Here is a 19,328-nt window from a genome sequence, read left to right on the forward strand (position 1 = left end):
CCCAAGTCCTATAGTTTGCACGTTACACATGATATCAATGTCACAAGAGATTGTCCTGGTGACGTTAACCCTAAAGGGGCCGGGGATTAAGTCTCCAACTTGCCAGACGAGAGTTTTAATTACTCCAAGTTACGTGTCCACCATGTCGGGTGATTTCCCTTTTGTTTGTACTCAACTTTTTCTTGACAGCTTCCGTAAGGTTTGTACACGAAATTCTCCCGAGCACTATAGTGCCAAGGTCGGGCTGGCAGCGTCGGGTCAATTGTTATCGCACACACACCCCATTGTCCCAAGTCCTCAGTTGTATAGCGAAGCACCGATACATGTAGGCCTTAGTAGGCCTAAGTATGCACTTATCAGCAGGGAGGGGTGGAAGCGTATGCGGTAGTATGCTCGCAAATTATACTCCCAGGACGAAAGTTGCCCTCACATGATGATTAGAGCATGGAGGAGTTTGTGTTCCTTCCTCTATGAATTGAGGGAGCTATATAAAACACCCGCACATTCAAATTCCTGATTTTAGGCATTACCAAATGTGTACTGTTTGGAAACATAAAACCATTTTGGAATCGACCATTTGGACTGTAGCCATACCAGAAAAGAGGCAGTTCCCGAGTCGGTCGTCACATTTGATTTGAATTTATCATACTCAAACATTTTGTTTCCAGAACTTGTTAAAACCCGACAACGCAGTGAAGCAACATGAAAGGTTAATGGTTAGTTGGTAAGAAAATGAGATTTATTTCTTTACTTTTGTAATTTGTTATTATAACAGATTGGGCTCCGTTTAATTTTAATTTCTGCATAAACGATACCAACTTGCTTTGTTTCGTATTTTGGGGTGGGAAAAAGAAAAATGTTGTACGTAAAGTTGATAAGCCATATTAACAACGAAATGTTCAGAAACCATCACGTCAGGTCTCAGAAAAATACTAGTTTATTTGATTTGTTCAGGTTTGCTTGTATACATTAAACAGCATAACCCTACCCTATAAGGTCGAAACTGACTTTGGATGATGAAATTAAACAAACGAACAGTGTTGAGAATCGTAAAGTTTTAGGGCTTAGAATGCACATATTCATTCGCTCGTAACTACCGCCCAGGCAAGGCGCTGGGAATGGCTAATTTCTTCTGGATGTATGACGTAACTTCTTCCAGCTCTCATTGGATAAAATTTGTTTCAACAATAACACGTACCTAGCGCCTTGTTTGGGCGGGATGGGTACGAGCGAAACATATTCAATCTTAGCAGCACGCAGTAAGAGTGAACGTTTGACATTAACTGGCACACTTGTTTGGAAAAGTTCTAGAAGGTCAAGCAACTTTGCTTACAATTCAATAGAAGTTCTGTAGCAACGTCTAGAAATTTTGTAAATTTGTGGCAATTTCTAGAAGATTTCTGTAATTCTATAAATGCTGTTCAGAGATTTCAAGCAGTTTGCAGCTGGATATAGTCGTGGGATCGTCAGGACCGTTTCTTGTGGACTTCATCGTGTGACAGACGCTGTGGTGTTTCGCAGTTTAGTGAAGTTGTTAAGTTAATATACGCCGGAGAAGTAGTTTGCCATGCATCTAGCACGTCTGAAATGTCTCGGTGTGTGTTCAGTTTTTGTTTCCACCGTTACGGCGACTTAATTGGCTTTGTCCAGAGTAAAGTACAATACCTCATCAAGTGGAACGGGGACATTGCGAAGCCACTGCCCGCCCTCTACACTATCTCCTTGTGGCATGCGTGTCCACAGTCCAGCCACTAGAGGGAGGTAGACATCCCTGGAGTAGGTGGCGTTATTGACGATAGGCGCCACCAATAGGTCATCTCCAACTAGGAACTCTGTGTCCATCTTCAGGGAGTCTTCATCGGTCGGTGCGATCCACCATAGGGGTCTGATCAGCGGCTGACCGGGCTTTACGATGGTCTCAGCCCGGGCGATCTGGAGCAGCTTAGGCGTGATGACATCCTCGTGGAAGGTGACCCACTTCTTGGAGATCACCACTTCGTCATCGTACTGCCAGGGCGAGATGAAGAACTGCATAGCCGGCATGAAGGCCGTGATTTCCAGCCATCGTATGAAGAGCTCCCGCGGTGGTACTTCAAGCCCGTGGAATTCTGACTCGTAAGAGTTGCCACCAATCATGTCCGGTAATATGTAAGGATAACCAAGCAGACCGAAAGTTAGCGCTGTGGTAATAAGTGTCTTTAGTCCGTTATCCCAGCCCCAGCGGGAATCCTTATCCATTATCCTGACAAAGATTGGTAGGTTTTGGTTTTCGAAGGCAGCCCTGACCTCGATTTGATCTCCGAAGCGCGCTGTCATCTTAGCGTACCGGGTCGTATACTCGCAAGGATTGACAAAGGGAACGTAGGTCTCGAAATCCTTGACTAAATAGTTGGTTTCCCCCGCGTCAAATTTAAAGGAATCGATTCCAATATCCTGTTGGAGCTTCTCAAGTCGTGCCACGAACCAATCCACTGCGGCTGGGTTGGTAACGTCAAGCATTCCTGCAAAACCATTCCACCACTTGACAACACCCTCATTCTGCCCCGTTTTAGTCACCCAGTAACCTTTCGCCTTACCTTCTTGGTACGCGTTGGTGTCAATGTTAGCAAATGGTGTCACCCAGAGAGTCACACGAAACCCCTTGTCATGAAGTTTCTGAACGGTATCTTTCATGTTGGAGAACTTAGTAAGATCAAAGTCAAGTTCTCCGTACTTCATGGAGTATCCGAAATCGATTTCTATTTGGCTGTTGGTGAACCCGTTGGCAATGATCTCATCTGCATAATCATTCGCCACACTGTCATTGATGAAGACTTTGTATCGTGCCCACGTGGACCAGATAGGAGACATGATCATTCTTTCGTCCGGTAAACCAGTCGGTTTCCTGCCAGCTGGGCCAATTTCGCGCCAAGTTGCGTCGTGCACGAGGCGCACATCGTCATGCGTGCAAACTGTGTAGTCCAAGAGATGCAAATTGTTCGTGTAGTTGGGATAGTAGGAGTCATCATACGTGCTCTTGAAGCACAGCATCCCATCGCCATTGTCATTCAGACTGACATGCAGAGGGGTGTCATGGCTGACACGAATGGCAACCCCTCGAGACGATAACCAGTACCTGTCCAAAACCGATCCATACCCCTGCAAATTGGTGTACACGTCTCCAGATGCAAATACATGTATTGTGCTTGATCCACTTGATTTATCTATTGGCCATACCTGGCGGTACCTCTCACCTGCACCATACCAGTGAGCCCCATCTAGTGAATAACAGTCTCGTAGGGGTGTGTCGGCAACAAATGACTCCCATTGCACGTGCGCACACGTAAATGGCCTAGCTTCATTCGTGTCAACCAGCTCAATCTTGACTTCAGCTATTCCTTTCCAAATGTAGCAGAGAGCGTTCCCTTCGGCAGAGCATTCGAGGCCTTTCACACTGGCAGGCGAGCTAGCAGCTAGGATGCCACTCAACACCATATAAGTATGGACGCTGCTCCTTGTATTCAGCTATCAGTGTATCAGCCATGAAATACTCCGACACGGCAACTCCACGATACCCATGTTGACAGGAGTATGAGCCAAAGGGCATGCTGGGTTCAGACGGATCCAAGCCAACACTTTCATCAAGCGTCGATCCCCTCCTTGCATCTGAACGAACTTTTTGCAGCAACAACAGATATTGGTGATGCGCTCGCTCGTACCTCAGCTGAAGTAGTTCCTTGGCCTCGTTTGCGATGTCAGCAGGACTACGTCCAGACCTCCGCATCTGATCAACCAGACTGCGGCACACGGCTTTGCGGTACGTTATGTAAGCTGGGAAGATGTTATGGATGTGGGTTGGAAGAAGAGGCAAGTACAGAGGACTGTCGGCGTACCAGGGGGAGCACTTGCATTTTTTGCAGCTAAGGAGACTGGCTACGATGTAATATTGCCCGGTGTTTGGCATTGCAACGTTGCCACCTCCACCTCCAACCACAACACGAGGCCTACCCAATCCTTTCTTCTGAGCAACACCAGAGCAGTTTTGCGTTATGCACGGCAACCCCCTGGGACCAACAATACTCTTGAACATGGTTACTGGAGCCCAAATGAACATAGGATGGATCCAAAAGTGCTCTGGGCTTGGCAGTGACGTAGCTCTGCGAGGCTGCAGTTCACCAGGGGGTGGAGTTCTCCACAGCGGCTCACCCTCCCATCTGGCTGGCTGATTATATAGTGTCGTACCAGGGACAAGGCCTAACTTGTAAAGCTCTTTTCTCATCCACTTTTCCTGGGCAGGGCTGACAACATTCTGCCAAGCTAGCCCTGTGTCACTGGGAGTGGGCGGCTCGGAAATAACAGTAGCAGTCGCCCTAGTTCGACAGTAGGGCCTGTTCTGTTCAGAGGGTATGGTTGCAGGCTGTGAAGGAGAGGGGACAGGAACTGCTCGACTCTCAGGGGGAGATGCTGGAGGAACTGCTCGACTCTCAGGGGGAGAGGCTGGAGGAACTGCTCGACTCTCAGGGGGAGGTGCTAGAGGAACTGCTCGACTCTTCTGGGGAGGTGCTAGAGGAACTGCTCGACTCTTCTGGGGAGGTGCTAGAGGAACTGCTCGACTCTTCGGGGGAGATGCTAGAGGAACTAGCTCCCAGGCAACATCAGTCTCACATCTTGCATCTGTTTGCCCCAGCTGGTTCCCTATTTATAATTTCAAACAATTTACCAGTTATTAACAGAGTTGTGGTTTTGTGGATATATTGAAATTGAAATGATTTTGAACAAAAATGTTTTTTAAAAGTGAATAGCCTACAGGATGGTGCAAAAAGAAGGAAAACCACTTGTGACAGCAATTTTCACCTAGTAAAGTACAAATGTAAGTACATGTAGGTCAAAATTTCGGTCAAAAGTGAGTTTCCTTCTTTTTACACCACCCTGTAGATTCAGGCATTATCGAGATTTTTTTTGCACTTGAAATACATCTTTCATTTGGCCCAATTCGATGAACTGTCGTGTGGCTGACTCTGATTCCCCATTAACGTAAATTATGTGTATTAATATGTAGTAGTTTGTTTTTTACTTGTAATTACCTGAATACCGGATTTATAAGTTCGTGTGAACTATAGGCGTGTGAACAAAAATTGCATTTTTACATCTTTTTTAATTAATGATCGTACGGTTTTTATAACCCGTTCTTTGTCAAGGCCATTTGTCAAGGCCATAATTTCCCTCGTGAGGGATAATAAAGTTCAATCTAATCTAATCTCTAATTCATCACATTTTCAGACTTTTGTTTTAATTGACAATCTTATCCCTGTAGATTGACACATTACGAATTTATAATCTTAATCTTCAACAACGTTTGATCTACCACCGCCATGACCAGTTATAGTATGGTTTTACTGCGTTAACAAAACAACACAAAACAGAGAAAAACCTCAAACCTCAACTTGAGGAAAAACGTACGCGAGTCATGTCATAAATTATCATGCAGTCATAATTACATATTAAGAAATAAAGTACGATGTGTAAAGGGCGACACGTAAAAGCTCCAGTTGAACTTAACACTAATGACGAATGACGAATCATAATATATCCGTAACAGTAACATATGTAGCAAGATAGCACGTATAGCAATTTAATCACGCAAATCACGCAATCACGTAGGCCTAGTCACGAATCTACGTAAAATAAACAAACAATAACTATTAAACAAATCAAGATTGATAAATTATGTATCATGTATACAGTCAGTGGTAAATTATCTAGTACATGCACATGTGCGAGTCCCGAATGTTCATCCAAATTACTGCACACAATGTGTATTACATGTGTGGGTTCCATATCTACATATTAATAAGCTGTATGCATACTGTATACATTACTGTATTATTATTAAAGGGAAAATACAACATTTGCAAACATCAAAAAACAAAATGATCAAATTATCACGAAATATCTTACAGGATTGTTAGGGAATGAGTCTAAAGTATCCTGTAAAATCGTGGCTCCTGGTGTGCTGACATTTTCATGAAAACTTGTATATTTGCAACGCTGATCAGCCGGCCAGCGTTGGAGAAAACTGGCTTAAAAAAAACTGCTTCTTCTTGTTCACATTTAGTTATTCCGCGTTTTCTTTGCAATTGATTAAACACCTGTGAAGGAGTACAGGCCTACTAGACTGATTATCTGACCTCACAATTCCCCAAAGTCTATAAATTGCTCCGTTTCATCGGGTCAGGGAACCATACTACAAGAACATGGTTGGTTTTCTTGGATTTCCCAGCATCATCTCCGAACCCAAAACGTGAAGCAAGTCAGTTTAACAATATTTTCTATAACAATAAAATACTAATCCTCCAAATCCATTTATTTCTGAAAATTACATTAAAAGTAAATGTTGTAGCCTACATTCCGTTTAAAGCATATGCACATTTTCCCATGTTGTACACAAATTTTCTCCAATAAATTAACACAAAAATAATGTAATTATCCCCAAAAAAACTAAATGAGCTTGTTCTTTAAATGTGTTACAATCAGATTTAGAAAAACTTACGACTTTGGGCTGTCCTTACGGAACAAATTTCCTGACAAAACATTACGCTGACACGAGAGTAAGTTGACGTAGCTGAACGAACGTTTTGATACATATATAACTGACTTGCTAACGGTGGTACGCAACAGCGCCCTCTTTTGACAAAGGAATACATAATTTATACGAAAGAAAAGTTCGGCAATTAACATATACAAAAACGTAGCATTTCTGACCGAACACAATGCGCATACTAACTTATCCCATTCTTCAACACAATCCAATGATTGGTTTGGACATTTTTTGGATCGTAACAACAGATACTGCAAGTTTTCATTTGAGAAAATTATTGCGTGGAAATAAAATCCCCGTCATAAAAAAGGCCCCTTTGAATGCCGGTCGGGAAAAAAAAAAATTTGGAACGCTTCACGATTTTGCGTGTCATCCTTGCGCCTACTTTTCGCGGATCTTCGAGGAGCATTTTCCAACAATTGACCAATCCGATCTTGCAATCTTTCCAAGATATTTCCAAGATTGTCCAAGATATTCCAACAATTGACCAATCTGCGCTCGTGATCTGTCCCAACATTGTTCCAAGATTTTCCAAGAATTGACCAATGAGCGATTAGGGGCGCTTGTAACTTTTTCTCGGTGCGGACGCCATATTGATTTTCGTCGAGGAGTGGACGACTGAACTTTGTGATGGTGATTTTCATGGGTGAATTCCAATTGTGCGCCGTGATATTTATCTCCAAATGCTTGTACTGTAGGTAAGTGCATCAGCATTGATTAAAAATTGTTAAATTTGCTTCAGACGTGTTAGAATAAGCACTTAAAAATACAGATTTCTCGCCAATCAGTAGCCGGCAGGGTGCACGCACGTGTGGCCGGCCGTGCGTAGCTAGCATGGTTGCCTAGCCTGGCTAATGATTTTGATTAGGCCTACATCTTTAACCACGCAAAATTAGTCAATTTCAACCAGTTATATAATTATCAGCATGGCTCTAAAAATAAAACTTTGTGTCAAAATAAAGCAAAGTGTACGTATGTTCTGTGTTTCCACGTTGTTTGAAGAGGGATATAGCTCTCAAGACAGGGTCGTCTGGCTCCGTCCTCGTCGCGGTGTGGGCCGCGCGGTCAGCCGCACAGCCTGCGCCCGGACCAAAAAAAATGTGCCAAGAAATGGTTGGGGGAAAATATCATATTTTGGGGGGTTTTGAGTGATAAAAAGAAGATTAAAAAATGAAGTTATTGTTAATTTAATTGGGATTCCTATGAAATGATATCAAACATTTTGCTAGATTTGAAAATTGTAGATTTATAAACTTATGAAATGTAAACTGTTAGGCCCCTAAATCTCACTGTCACAGAATAAAACTCAAAATTTGGCATGATTTAAATTGTTTTATCTCCAAAACGCAAACATCTATGAAGCTGAATTAAATGCCATTGAATTGGATTTGTGATTCTCTTTTCAATAGTACGCAAATTATACCAATCTTATTACTTTACAAAAATGACATAATTAGTTTAGGCCCAGCTAATGACTAATGTTCGAGTCTAATGTAGTGAAGTAGGATGCAGTACGTGCTCGATGCAGTCTTTTAGACACTGTTTAGGACTCTTTTTATTTTCAAAGACTTTTTCACTGGACTTTAAATTACAGTTTTAACTTTTATATTTACATCATACCGTCCAACATTAGGCCTCAAGTCAACAGCTAGCATATATATGGCCTGTTAAATTAATATGTTTTCTTTTTACCTGTTACTTTGTAGGTCGGAAACATGGATCAATTGCCAAAGTTCAGGCGTTTGAGTAACGGTACTCTTATGCTTGGATACAGTGCTGCTGCTCAGCAAGTTCAAGCTGCCAACAAAGGGAAACCCATCACACCATGTCTGTCAGCTGCAGTGGTAAAACAAAAGGCAAGTGAACAAGTCAAGCATTTCGGCGGAAATCCACAAGACACTATGTCTCTTCTTGGCCAGTACCAAATTCAGTTCGGTGCCTTCCGTGGTCAGACATTCAAATGGATGCTGGAAAATGGCCTCGGGTATTGTGGGTGGATGGCTGACAGCATGCGAGGTGAACGACCGACAGATGCTCCACTCAGCAAGAACAAGTTTGCCTTCAAGCTGTATTTGGAAACGTTCGCGGAAGGCAAAGAAGTTATCGCCAAGAAGAAAGCGGAACGTCTCCAAAAGGCAGGCCAGGTGATGCAAAGTTCGCCACCACCGTCGACTTTAATTCCACCAGCCACCTCATTGTCATCTTTGATGGTCGGGAAGTTGACACCTCAACGAGTAAAGAAGAAGGTTCAATCAAGCCTCGACTCACCTAAAGGTACAATTAGTAACCGAGTTATTAAGTGCACCCTCTGCAGCTCTGTGAACACTGTAGGCCTACATTGTAAAAAAGTCAAAGTGTGCTCATTCTGTAATTTTTCATTGTGTGTGCTCACGTGGATTTTCAGCCATGTATGTATGTTGGTTTACTGTTTCAATTGTCTTGTAACTTCAGTTAATTGTTCAGGAAAAAGAAAGGCTCACAACTATTTAAGTTATTTATCTATTTCTTTTTTAAAGAAGTCACCGTGACGAAAAAAACAGAAGCAGTGCCAGTGATGCGAAGTTCGCCACCACCATCGGCCTCCAGGGCACCAGCCGCCTCCAGGGCACCAGCCGCCTCAACGTCTACTATGAAGGACGAGAAGTCAACACCTCAAAGAATGAAGAAGACGGTTCAAACAAGCCTTGTCTCACCAAAAGGTACAAGACAAATAGTAGCCAAGTTATTGTTAGTGCACCCTCTTTACAGGGTTCGACCTTAATTTTTTTGTTCACTATAGACAGCCGGGCTACTGATGAAACAGCCTCTTAACTATAGCCCCCGTTCATTTTCACTAGCCCACAAAATTTCTGAGCGAATTTTGTCAGTGTTTTTAATAAACAGATCTAATAATTTAACCTTTTAAAACAGTTGAAAAAACTAGACAAAAATTGATGAGGTTTACTTCCTGAATTGAATGATTTATTTATATAATTAATAATATTTTGACTTGCCAGCTGGGCTACTTAAGGAATAGTGTGACTAGCCCGCCACTGTTTTGACTAGCATTTGGGTAGTGGGCTACCGCTAATTTCGAACCCTGCTTTATACAGCTCTGTGAACACTGTAGTAAGGTCAAAGTCTGCTCATTCTGTAAATTGTCTAGATACAAAAGATATCTTGAGAGCAAATATTGTCTACAGCATCACAACTATTTGTAGATACTGTAAGTTATTAGTATTTTTTTTAAAAAGAAGCCATTTTGAAGAAGACAGCAGAGGCAGGCCAGTTGATGCAAAGTTCGCCACCAACGTCAGCCTTCAGGGCACCAACCGCCTCAACGTCTACTCAAAGAGGAAAGAAGACGGTTCAAACAAGCCTTGTCTCACCAAAAGGTACAAGACAAATAGTAGCCAAGTTATTGTAAGTGCACCCTCTTTATACAGATCTGTCAACAAAAGTCCAAGTCTGCTCATTCTGTAACTTTCCTGATGAAAAAAATCTGAGAGCAAATATTGTCTACAGCCTCACAGCTATTTGTACAAGTTATTATAATTTTTTTTTTTTAAAGCCATTGTGAAGAAGAAAGCAGAGGCAGGACCGGTTGTACAAAGTATGCCAGCAGCACCATCGACCTTCAGGGCACCAGCCGCCTCAACGTCTACTTTGATGGACGCAACACCTCAAAGAATGAAGAAGATGGTTCAAACAAGCCTTGTCTCAGCAAAAGGTACAAGTAGTAGCCAAGTTATTGTTCGAGCACCCTCTTTATACAGCTCTGTGTACAGCTTCAAAAGTACTTGTAGCTTCTACAAGTAATTGGGTTTTTTTTTTGGGGGGGGGGGAGGAGGGAAGACGTGCCTGCATGTACTTAAAAATCAACCAGGGTAATTCGTTGAGTGTCTGTAGAATGTATAGAACAAACTTTATTGCGAATGTGACGGTTATAAACAGACACCCCCTCATTTTTTGGTTCAACCTTATTTAGCGCCCCCAACGTCTGATATCGGGCACTAGCTCATTTGTTATTTCCCGAAGATTGAAGTAACATCACTTTATGTACATTTGTCTTCACTTAAATTTGCTGCATGTTAACTACATGTACAAGGAGAAATATCCCTAATTTCAAGAGGGTCACATGTATATTCTCATTTGTGACTGATACAGATAAATCACCAATAGCTACCGATGATGTCAGTGATGAAGAACTGCTCAGAGCTGTATCTGATGTGGAGGCAACATTGCAAAAAGATTACGCACCTGCAGGTATGGTGACAAGTAACAGCAAATTACAATGTTCAATGTTTCTGCATTCAATAGGCCTATAGGGGACATTGGACAATAGAAGACAATAGGGTCCCCATTTACCAAGAGGTCTCCAATGGAGATTCGTGTACAAAACATATGGGAGGCCTTCCTAAAAAGTACAAACAAAAGAGGGACAATAGGGGGCCCCCAATTGCAGGCAAATGGGTGGGTAGGCCTAAACTGCATTATGGGGAAATTTTTATTGTCAGGGGAATTAGGACTGAGATATATGGGGACATTCTGCTTTCCTCACAGCATTTTCGGTCCCCACAAATACCTCGTAGCGACGAGAAATGTCCCCACAACTACAACACAAGAATGTGTGTTCCGTTTCGGTTAGGTTAACTGTTTAATGCTGTCATGAAAATTCGGACTTCAATCTCAACCAACCTTGGTGACAATAATTGTTGGGCCGGTATAGGGAGACTTCAGATGACGTCAGATGTTTGAGGTCAAAGTTCATCTAGGGGTCAAATAAGGTCATTGTTGATTTGGGTTAGGTAAACTGAAAAGTGTACTAACTGACTCTATAAATACTGCCAGCATGCCAGGGGGATCGCGCAAGTTTAACTTGCTGTTGCTGTATTTTTTTGCAAGAATCTGTCCATGTATACAAAATTTCTCTTGTTTCAGACACAGAAGGCTCGTCTACTAGTACCAAATCATTGCAGTCTCCGGCTGGAACTAGGGATCACAGTGATGCTCAATATAAGAGTAAGTTAAGCACTGTTTTGTCAAATCGGCGGCAGGTTAACTTCTAAGGCTAGAGTCATACACTATTGCTTGCCAGCACTCATGAAGCACATGGCTGTTTCAAATTCCAAGCACATGGGGTCAACAGTAGCAATTATGTAACTGCCTGGCTAAAATGACTGATACACACTCAGCACAGGTGGTGTGATGGAGGACAAGGGCAGGCTAAACCAAACGTAGAAGGGGAGGAAGATATTTTGTTATCAAATGTTACATCTTGTTAAGAGAAAACCTAAATAGTAAACTGGTTTTTGTCGATATAGATATCCCCCCTCTGTATGACGGATGGAGGGCATCCCTGCCAAAAGCAGACCATCGATGGGTCTCCCGTGCTTTGTTTAAGCAAGGAGCTGCAGGGAGAGGAGAGATCGATCCCAAGAAAATAACAAAGATTTGGTGGTATCCACCGCAGCCAGAGCTGATGTGCACACACCCCCCACGTGTCGACAACTACTTCGCACAAAAACTCTTGCTATGGTTGCCACGGAGACTGTGGAGAGTGAAGCTGTACTGCCCACAGCCCTTGTGCATAAACAGGGAACTTACATCGGCTGGACTATATCCACACATTCGACAGGTAGTGGACATTGACAGTAGGTACAACCTGGCAACGGAGTACTTAGAATGCAGCCACTGCAGACGTAAAGTCATTAGCTGGAGTGATGACATTCTCAAGCAATTAAGTGTCCCTCAGCAGACACAGTTTCCTGTCATCCTCACCTACAAGAAAGCCTGCGATGTCAAGGTGATCAGACTACTACGGCAGCGTGGACTAGGCAATAGTGCAAGTCAGCTCCAGAAAAAGATTCATGAACAACACAGTGAGTCATGGCTTATGAAGACGGCTCACTACCTGTCCGACTGCAAGATCTTTGTAGACGCTTCAAACCAGGGACTCATCAGTATGCCAAACCTAGAGGAACCAGTACCATTTGTTGCGTTGCCACAGTCTCGGTGGTTTCAAACAGTATACTGCAAAGAGGTTCTTCAGCATCTGCCTGAAGTGAAGGCTGCGATAACTTCGGTTTTTGGCAACGTGCTAAAGATGGATTCAACTAAGAAGGTAAGAACGCGAGAGACTATACAGTCAAGTCTTGTTTATACGAACTCAGCCTCCGCCAGACATCAGAAGTTTGTTTCAAGTGGATGGAATGCCAATCCTTCATTGTGCACATGCATTAATGCAGGCAGTACCATGGCTTTATGTTTGCTATAACAAAAGTTTGTATTTAGTGTTTATATTAAGAAAAGTCAACCGCATAATGCCTCCTGCGTTGTCCACAGATATGCTACAATTGTGATGCCATGTGTAGACAATGCACTAGACATCAGTACCACACTCGTTGCAGCCAGTTTCTAGACTAACGCAATGACATTAATGGACCATTTAACTTTTTTCCAGATTGTGAAGAAATTGGCTGGCACTGGAGCACGGACAGCTTCCTGGGCTACAAATGTTGGCAATGAATTTGGCCAAGTGCTCATCAGTGTTATGACAGCAAGTGAAGGCCATGCAGGGCTGAAACCCATGGTGACTGGCCTTGTTGAGAGGTACCGGTCATCTGGCATGACACCACCACAGCTGCTCTATGTTGACCGGGACTGTTGTGGGAGCCAGTCGCATTTGCGGACACTGTTTGGCGGATGGCCTTCTTTGATGATTCGCCTTGACGTGTGGCATTTTATGAGGAGGATTGCTACAGGCTGCACAACTGATGCGCATCAGCTGTATGGGGTATTCATGGGACGGCTGTCCAACTGCATCTTCGAATGGAGTGCCAGTGACGTTGAACGTCTTAAAGTCGCTAAGAGAGGACAACTCCAAGGTCAGCATGTCAGCGGGCTGTCAGATGATGACATCATCAAGCGTATCACCAGGAAGGAACTAGCGCGTCACTGTCGTCGCCGAACGAGAACAGTTGCCAATATTGAAAAATCGATTCATGAACTGCTGGTTGCCTTTCTCGGTAACCAGGGCAAGGACACACTTGGTGTTCCATTGCTCAAAGCCGACATGATGAGGAAGATATGGGACACACAGAAAAAACACCTTGCGTGTCTCCAGGACCCAGAGGGACTCCAGCTATATGCTCAGACGGGCACAATCATGAAAGGTGGCTTCCAGCTCCCTGTGTACAGATGTGCCAGAGGATCAACATCCTTGGAGTCATTTCATCTGCATCTGAATCGCTTCATACCTGGTGAATACATTCTCAATTTTTCAAATGATTCGATCATTCAAATGGTTCAAGCATTTCCAGTAATTGCTGTCCAAGAAGGGGATCCAGAAAGACAATGGTAATTCAGAAATGGTGCCCCGAAATACTGTTGTATTCCTTTGTTGCTGGTTTTCCAACAAGCAGTGTAGTCAGAGTTCTCACCGTTGGGGGGGGGGGGGGGAGGAGAGGGGGCTAGATGTTGCAGTGGGGGGGGGGGGGCAATTAACATCTGTTAAAACAAGTTAACCGTTGTAACTTATGGGACTAACAAATTTCCAATTGAGGAACGAGGTGAATGGGGGACGACATGTTCTTATGGGATGTGTGTCCGCCCCCCCTTTCCCGCCCCCCCCCCCTCCCCCCTTTGCCACGCCGTTGTTTACAAGGTTAATGTAACACGTTTCCCTTGTGTTTCAGGTTCAACTGCAAATGACCTCAACTTTCAAGCATACCTTCTGGAAGGCCTTGTCAGGTGGAATGAAGACAGAGCTCTGGCAGCAACAGACACCCCAGCTGGAGTTCGTTCCTATGACGGTCTCTTGAGGCAAAGCGTAAATGAGCTCGGGCAAACAGTGTTTGGGAAGAACTTTGGTGGCAGTTACACTGTACCTCAAAAGTACACAGGTGAGCAACAACAGAAATATCTTCCGTCAAGATTTTCAGCCTGTACGTGTATTCAAAAAGGAGTTAATTTGTAGTATACATCTTACTTTAGGTGAGCTGATAGGAATGGAATATTTGTACCGCCAAACTGGGGAGGTTCTCGAGGACATTGCCGAACAACCCAACACGGATGAAGATGACACTGGTGAAGATGACATTGGTGATGACGACGATGATGAAGGATTCTATGCAGATAGCTTTGATGACCTGACAGTGCCATCCCCTGACAGTGTTGCTCCTCATCACACTTCTCCTCTCCAAGTGCGTCAACAACTCGCCCTTGATAGTGATGTTGCTTCAACATCAGCCGAACGTAAGTTATGTTGAACGATAAGTGTTTTTTTTCCCCTTCAATGAGCAGGACCGATAACTATCGGTCCTGCTCATTTTCATGACAGTTATAAACTGTTTTGCAATTTTAATTTTTATTAGGTAGCAAGACTTTTCAATGCCTTTAGTACTCTTTTGTTTTGTATAAACATGTATTTGTACTAATGTTTGAAACCAATTTTCGAGGCTTTATTTTTGTTCGTTGTACAAACATATCCTTAGAGTTCGCAATGTACTTATTATATTTGTATCTCCACTTCAGCTGACATCAAAGCGATGCCACATGGTCAAAAGTCTAGTGTGCCATTAGCAGCAGTTGATATGCCAGCTATGGATACAACCTTCCAGGAAATCCCCTTGCCCAGTGCTCCTACGTCGCCACCAGTAGAGAGTCCAGAATCGACATGTCCACCTGAATCACACAACCCTGATGTAAGTACCACTTTTAACCAGTTCACGCCGGGATTATTTTGACAAGAACAGAACGAGGCGCGGGATTTATTTTCATTGGACCTCAAGTCAGGCAGGTTGAAGCCATCACCCTTGGGACGCATACTCATATTTCCAGCCTCACTCGCTGCAAGCAGGTCGCTGACATATTTCGACCTCTCTCCCTGTATGTTTATCTGTCATCCATTCCTAATACCGCAAAACATTAGCATGTGTGCACGGCCTCAGGCGCAGACTGGTTTAGGGAAAAAGAACAATTATCATGGAACTTATAGTTTACAGGACCAAAAATTTAAACGTGTGTATCTGTTGTTTCAGGAATCTGTTGGACCTGACAGTATTCCTGGGTATGGAAGGGTGGACCAGCTAGCACAAACACTGTTCACACTGAAGGACCAATCTGGACCTGTCACTTATGTCCAAGCCATGGAAATTGTCAGACTGTGGAGAAGCCTTGAAGTATACGACAAGAAACCAACTGTGTTCTCTCCTCGATTCAAGGCAAAAATAACTACAGGAAGATTCAAGGTTTCCAAAACTACAGTTCAGCCAGGAGTTGAAAGCACAAAAAGGTAAATTTATCTTATCTTGGTTTCTCAGTTTTACTGGGCTTAGATTAGAGAGGAAATCATGTGTGGCAATAATGTGGCGCTATTGCGTTACTCACAGAATTTTGAAAATTGTGTAGCAATTTTAGCCTGCCCTTGCATACATAGAAAATTAGCAAGTCAAAAGGGTGAACTAAAATTACTACACCATTGTTCTCCTTATTATGATCCCAGTAATGTTGATATGCTTATATTATGCATTTGTAATTTACTGTGTAGGTGTTTCCTGGGTGAGAGCAGTGGACCAGCACAGTGGCCCGACTGCAACCGCTATGTGGAGTCGCTCATGTCAAAGCTCTGCGAGTGCTTCCCATCGTCCACTCGCTCAGAAGGAAAACACACTCCACGGTGGACCCACATAACTCGGGCGTACAAAAACATCCGCCAGAAAGTCCTGGACAGTGCTATCATCATGAGTGAAACATCTCTGCAGCTGGTGGATGTCAACAACACAACTCTCATGCAGTGGTAACTTTGCATTAGCTTTTCACTTAACATTATTTTCGAGGCTGGAAATATGAGTGTGCTGCCTGAGGGTGATGGCTTTCAACCCTCCTAGCTTGAGGTCGAGTGAAAATATGAAAATAAATCCTACGCCTCGTTCCGTTCTTGTCAAAATAGTCCTGGCGTGAACTGGTTTACTCTTATAAACACTGCGACAAAAAAGGCATGTGCAGAACGCAAATAGTGCAATTTTCACTGTTTCTGCATCACTGACTGTTTCAGGTGTTATGTATTAGGACCAATATATCTATTCTCTTAGAAATGGTAATGACAATTTTTTTTTTCAAAATAGGTACAACAAGAAGATGAAGAAGCAGGAGAAGGCTGTACTTATGCAAGGCATAACTCATAAACCAGCGCCTCATACTGCACCCGATCCACTACCAGAGCCAGTGACAGGACCCCGCTTAATGCCACAACCCAAGTCAAATCAACCTCACGTTTTTGTAATGCCAGCAAATACAGCAGGACAGGCTAACACACGTGGGTATGTCGCCCAGCCAATGATGTTTCAAGTTCTTGGACAACCAGCTGTTTCTCAGCCACTGCAAGCAGAACCCTCAACGAGACCAGCAAGTACTCTCTGGTATCAGAAGCGTAAGGCAGAAAAAGAGGCAGCTGGACAGTTTTCAAGGAAGTATGTAAAGAAAACTGACAAAATAATTTGTAGCAAGTGCCAGCAGCCACGGGAGAAAGAAACGCACAAACAGTATTATGGAAGTTGGTATTGTGCTACCACAAGTGACAAAACTTATGATGAGTGGAAGGAGGGACTTCCAAGCTACCAAAAAAAAAACCGCGCACAAAACCCCCCAACCAGTGACGACTGATCCTGGAAGAGGGTGCCTATAGGGTTAAGCGGAGAAACAACTCTTGCCAACTAGCGGGATGATCGGCTATAAAGTGACAATGCCATGCGTGTTGCATCTGAGTGATGTCACACAACCCAGATGCTCGAACATAATCAAACACATGGTTTTGGAACACTTGACTGCATGGGTTGAAAGCGTTTATGTGTAAATATTTGTCTGATCATCTGCGCATCTAGACCATGAGGGAGTGTGCTATTACAGGGAGTTTGGTATTAAATTTTTTGCTTTAGCACTAAGAACAAACATTGTTCAAATATCTTTCGCTTTTGCACTAAAGAGATATAGCCAGCTGGGGATGGGAAGTATCCTCCCTCTTCTCCAATATTTAGTAAAGACTGCCCTTTTTTTCAGCAGCATTTAACCCCCCCCCCCCAAAGAAAAAATGTTTGTAAAGAGTTTCGGTTTTTTGGTTTTAACAATTTCCTTGTTTTGAGTTTTTAACAGGTGCTTTTTTTGTAAACAAAAGCCCTTTTTTTAACAGCGACCTTTTATGAGTGCTTCTCTTCTAACTTTCGCACAACCCAAAATGCACATCGCCCCAATTAGATGATGACACCAGCCCCCCCCCCCCCCCCGACCCCCTACCGACCTTGCTAGGCCACTGCATTAGGTGTACTTGAGTAGTGGCTGGGTGACAAAGCTATGTTCTTTACACTGAAGTGCAAGCAGTCTGTTCACAAATCAATGTTCATTTTGGTTTGTTGGCTGTTCTTCCCAAGACGTTTTATTGCCAATGCGCATACAATGTATACATATTGTTTTTAAATGAATAAAGAAAGCATTTCAAAAAGGAGAAACAAGTTTGTTGATGTTTCTACTGTTTATCATTTGCATTTTAAAATTTTTAGTGTGACATTAAAGTGTTGGGGAATAGACAGTCAATGCAAAATTCTTTAGTTGAGTACTGTGTTAACCACGACTTTATTCCACAACTAATAATATACACTGAGGACAGAGAACTGGAACAAACTGATGGTGAACTACAGTGGAAACTGAATATTAACTACTATACTACTTGATAATTACTGAATACTGACTGATTGAATGATTGATTGATTGGATGAATGAGGAACTGCTCAGAACTGTAGAGAACAAATAGAACAATCAGGAGGATTAATTTTGTACATGAATGATAAATGTTAGAAACTAAAGTAAAATAACATTGATAATTAAACTAATTTTAGACAAATTGATAATTAAGAAATGATAATCGGCACGCTGCAAAATGAAACCAAAAAGACTGTCACAGTAAAGACTACTTTCACTACAACCATTCTTTCAATAAAATACATGCAATACCTAGTTCTTTTATTCGTGTCGATCCATCCTCGAAAGCTACAGCGTCTCAGTTGTCTTAGGCCAGAAAGTGTTTTCGAGGTTGATGAGGCCTTCGTAGCCACAGAAGAAACGGAAGACTTGGCACAAGGCGATGACTTGTGGTCGATAGTTCCAGGAGAAAGAATCATGCTTTTAAAAAGAAAAAAAGAAAAGGTGTCTTACACAAATGCCATTTTTTAATGTCCACAATGACAATTTTAATTAGGTTCAAAATCAATAGCTTTTAGATGGCTATATTGTAGACGGCACAACAGCTAGGGGACGGCACCGAGACGGCACACAGACAACTAGGAGACAGCACCGAGACGGCATGCACTGAGATGGCACTGAGACGGCACCGTGACGGCACGGCAACAGCCACCGACACGGCACTGAGACGGCACCAAGATGGCACTGAGACGGTACCAAGATGGCACTGAGACGGCACCAAGATGGCACTGACACAGCACTGGGGTGGCACTGGGGCGGTATCAAGACAGAACCCAGACAGTTAGGAGAGGGCACCAAGGTGGCGCCGAGACGGTGTTGAGACAGTACTGAGGCAGCACTGAGGCGGCACCATGCCACCGCGCGCGACGGCACGGCGACTGCACCCAGACGGCCATCGACACATCACCACGACGGCACTGACAAGGCCACCGTGAAGGCCACTGAGGCGGCACATGGCATGGCGACGGCACAGTGATGGCCATCGACACAGCACCGAGACTGCACCAAGATGGCACCA

At 43.4% G+C, this 19,328-nt stretch overlaps 3 protein-coding genes across 3 annotated transcripts; 2 read left to right on the top strand and 1 right to left on the bottom strand.

Moving 5' to 3' along the window:
* Nucleotides 1–837: 837 nt before the first annotated feature.
* LOC119740282 (myogenesis-regulating glycosidase-like) lies at nucleotides 838–4,617 on the bottom strand. The gene has a single exon (XM_038215546.1). The coding sequence runs from the start codon at nucleotides 3,472–3,474 to the stop codon at nucleotides 1,633–1,635; it is 1,842 nt and encodes a 613-aa protein (XP_038071474.1). The 5' UTR covers nucleotides 3,475–4,617; the 3' UTR covers nucleotides 838–1,632.
* A 2,552-nt stretch (nucleotides 4,618–7,169) lies between these two features.
* On the top strand, nucleotides 7,170–11,656 carry LOC119741263 (cell wall protein RBR3-like). The gene is made up of 7 exons (XM_038217014.1): nucleotides 7,170–7,275; nucleotides 8,284–8,917; nucleotides 9,097–9,276; nucleotides 9,811–9,951; nucleotides 10,128–10,286; nucleotides 10,724–10,822; nucleotides 11,498–11,656. The coding sequence occupies exons 2-7, from the start codon at nucleotides 8,293–8,295 to the stop codon at nucleotides 11,623–11,625; spliced, it is 1,332 nt and encodes a 443-aa protein (XP_038072942.1). The 5' UTR covers nucleotides 7,170–7,275; nucleotides 8,284–8,292; the 3' UTR covers nucleotides 11,626–11,656.
* Nucleotides 11,649–17,608, top strand: LOC119741264. Its single transcript, XM_038217015.1, has 8 exons — nucleotides 11,649–12,680; nucleotides 13,020–13,818; nucleotides 14,254–14,460; nucleotides 14,552–14,812; nucleotides 15,092–15,261; nucleotides 15,598–15,851; nucleotides 16,107–16,355; nucleotides 16,684–17,608. The coding sequence occupies exons 1-8, from the start codon at nucleotides 12,039–12,041 to the stop codon at nucleotides 17,219–17,221; spliced, it is 3,120 nt and encodes a 1,039-aa protein (XP_038072943.1). The 5' UTR covers nucleotides 11,649–12,038; the 3' UTR covers nucleotides 17,222–17,608.
* Nucleotides 17,609–19,328: the final 1,720 nt, after the last annotated feature.

Source organism: Patiria miniata, unplaced genomic scaffold (genome assembly GCF_015706575.1).
Source record: "Patiria miniata isolate m_02_andy unplaced genomic scaffold, ASM1570657v1 HiC_scaffold_5, whole genome shotgun sequence".
NCBI classification, from domain to species: domain Eukaryota; kingdom Metazoa; phylum Echinodermata; class Asteroidea; order Valvatida; family Asterinidae; genus Patiria; species Patiria miniata.

What these genes read in the sequence shown, in the direction of transcription:
- LOC119741263 (XM_038217014.1), top strand. Translation starts at nt 8,293, where the DNA reads ATGGATCAATTGCCAAAGTTCAGGCGTTTGAGTAACGGTACTCTTATG. An exon ending in AAGCCTTGTCTCACCAAAAG is followed by an intron (nt 9,277 to 9,810) that starts GTACAAGACAAA and finishes TTTTTTAAAAAG; the next exon opens with AAGCCATTTTGAAGAAGACA. An exon ending in AAGCCTTGTCTCACCAAAAG is followed by an intron (nt 9,952 to 10,127) that starts GTACAAGACAAA and finishes TTTTTTTTAAAG; the next exon opens with CCATTGTGAAGAAGAAAGCA.
- LOC119741264 (XM_038217015.1), top strand. Translation starts at nt 12,039, where the DNA reads ATGTGCACACACCCCCCACGTGTCGACAACTACTTCGCACAAAAACTC. An exon ending in TCTGAATCGCTTCATACCTG is followed by an intron (nt 13,819 to 14,253) that starts GTGAATACATTC and finishes CTTGTGTTTCAG; the next exon opens with GTTCAACTGCAAATGACCTC. An exon ending in AACACAACTCTCATGCAGTG is followed by an intron (nt 16,356 to 16,683) that starts GTAACTTTGCAT and finishes TTTTCAAAATAG; the next exon opens with GTACAACAAGAAGATGAAGA.
- LOC119740282 (XM_038215546.1), bottom strand. Translation starts at nt 3,474, where the DNA reads ATGGTGTTGAGTGGCATCCTAGCTGCTAGCTCGCCTGCCAGTGTGAAA.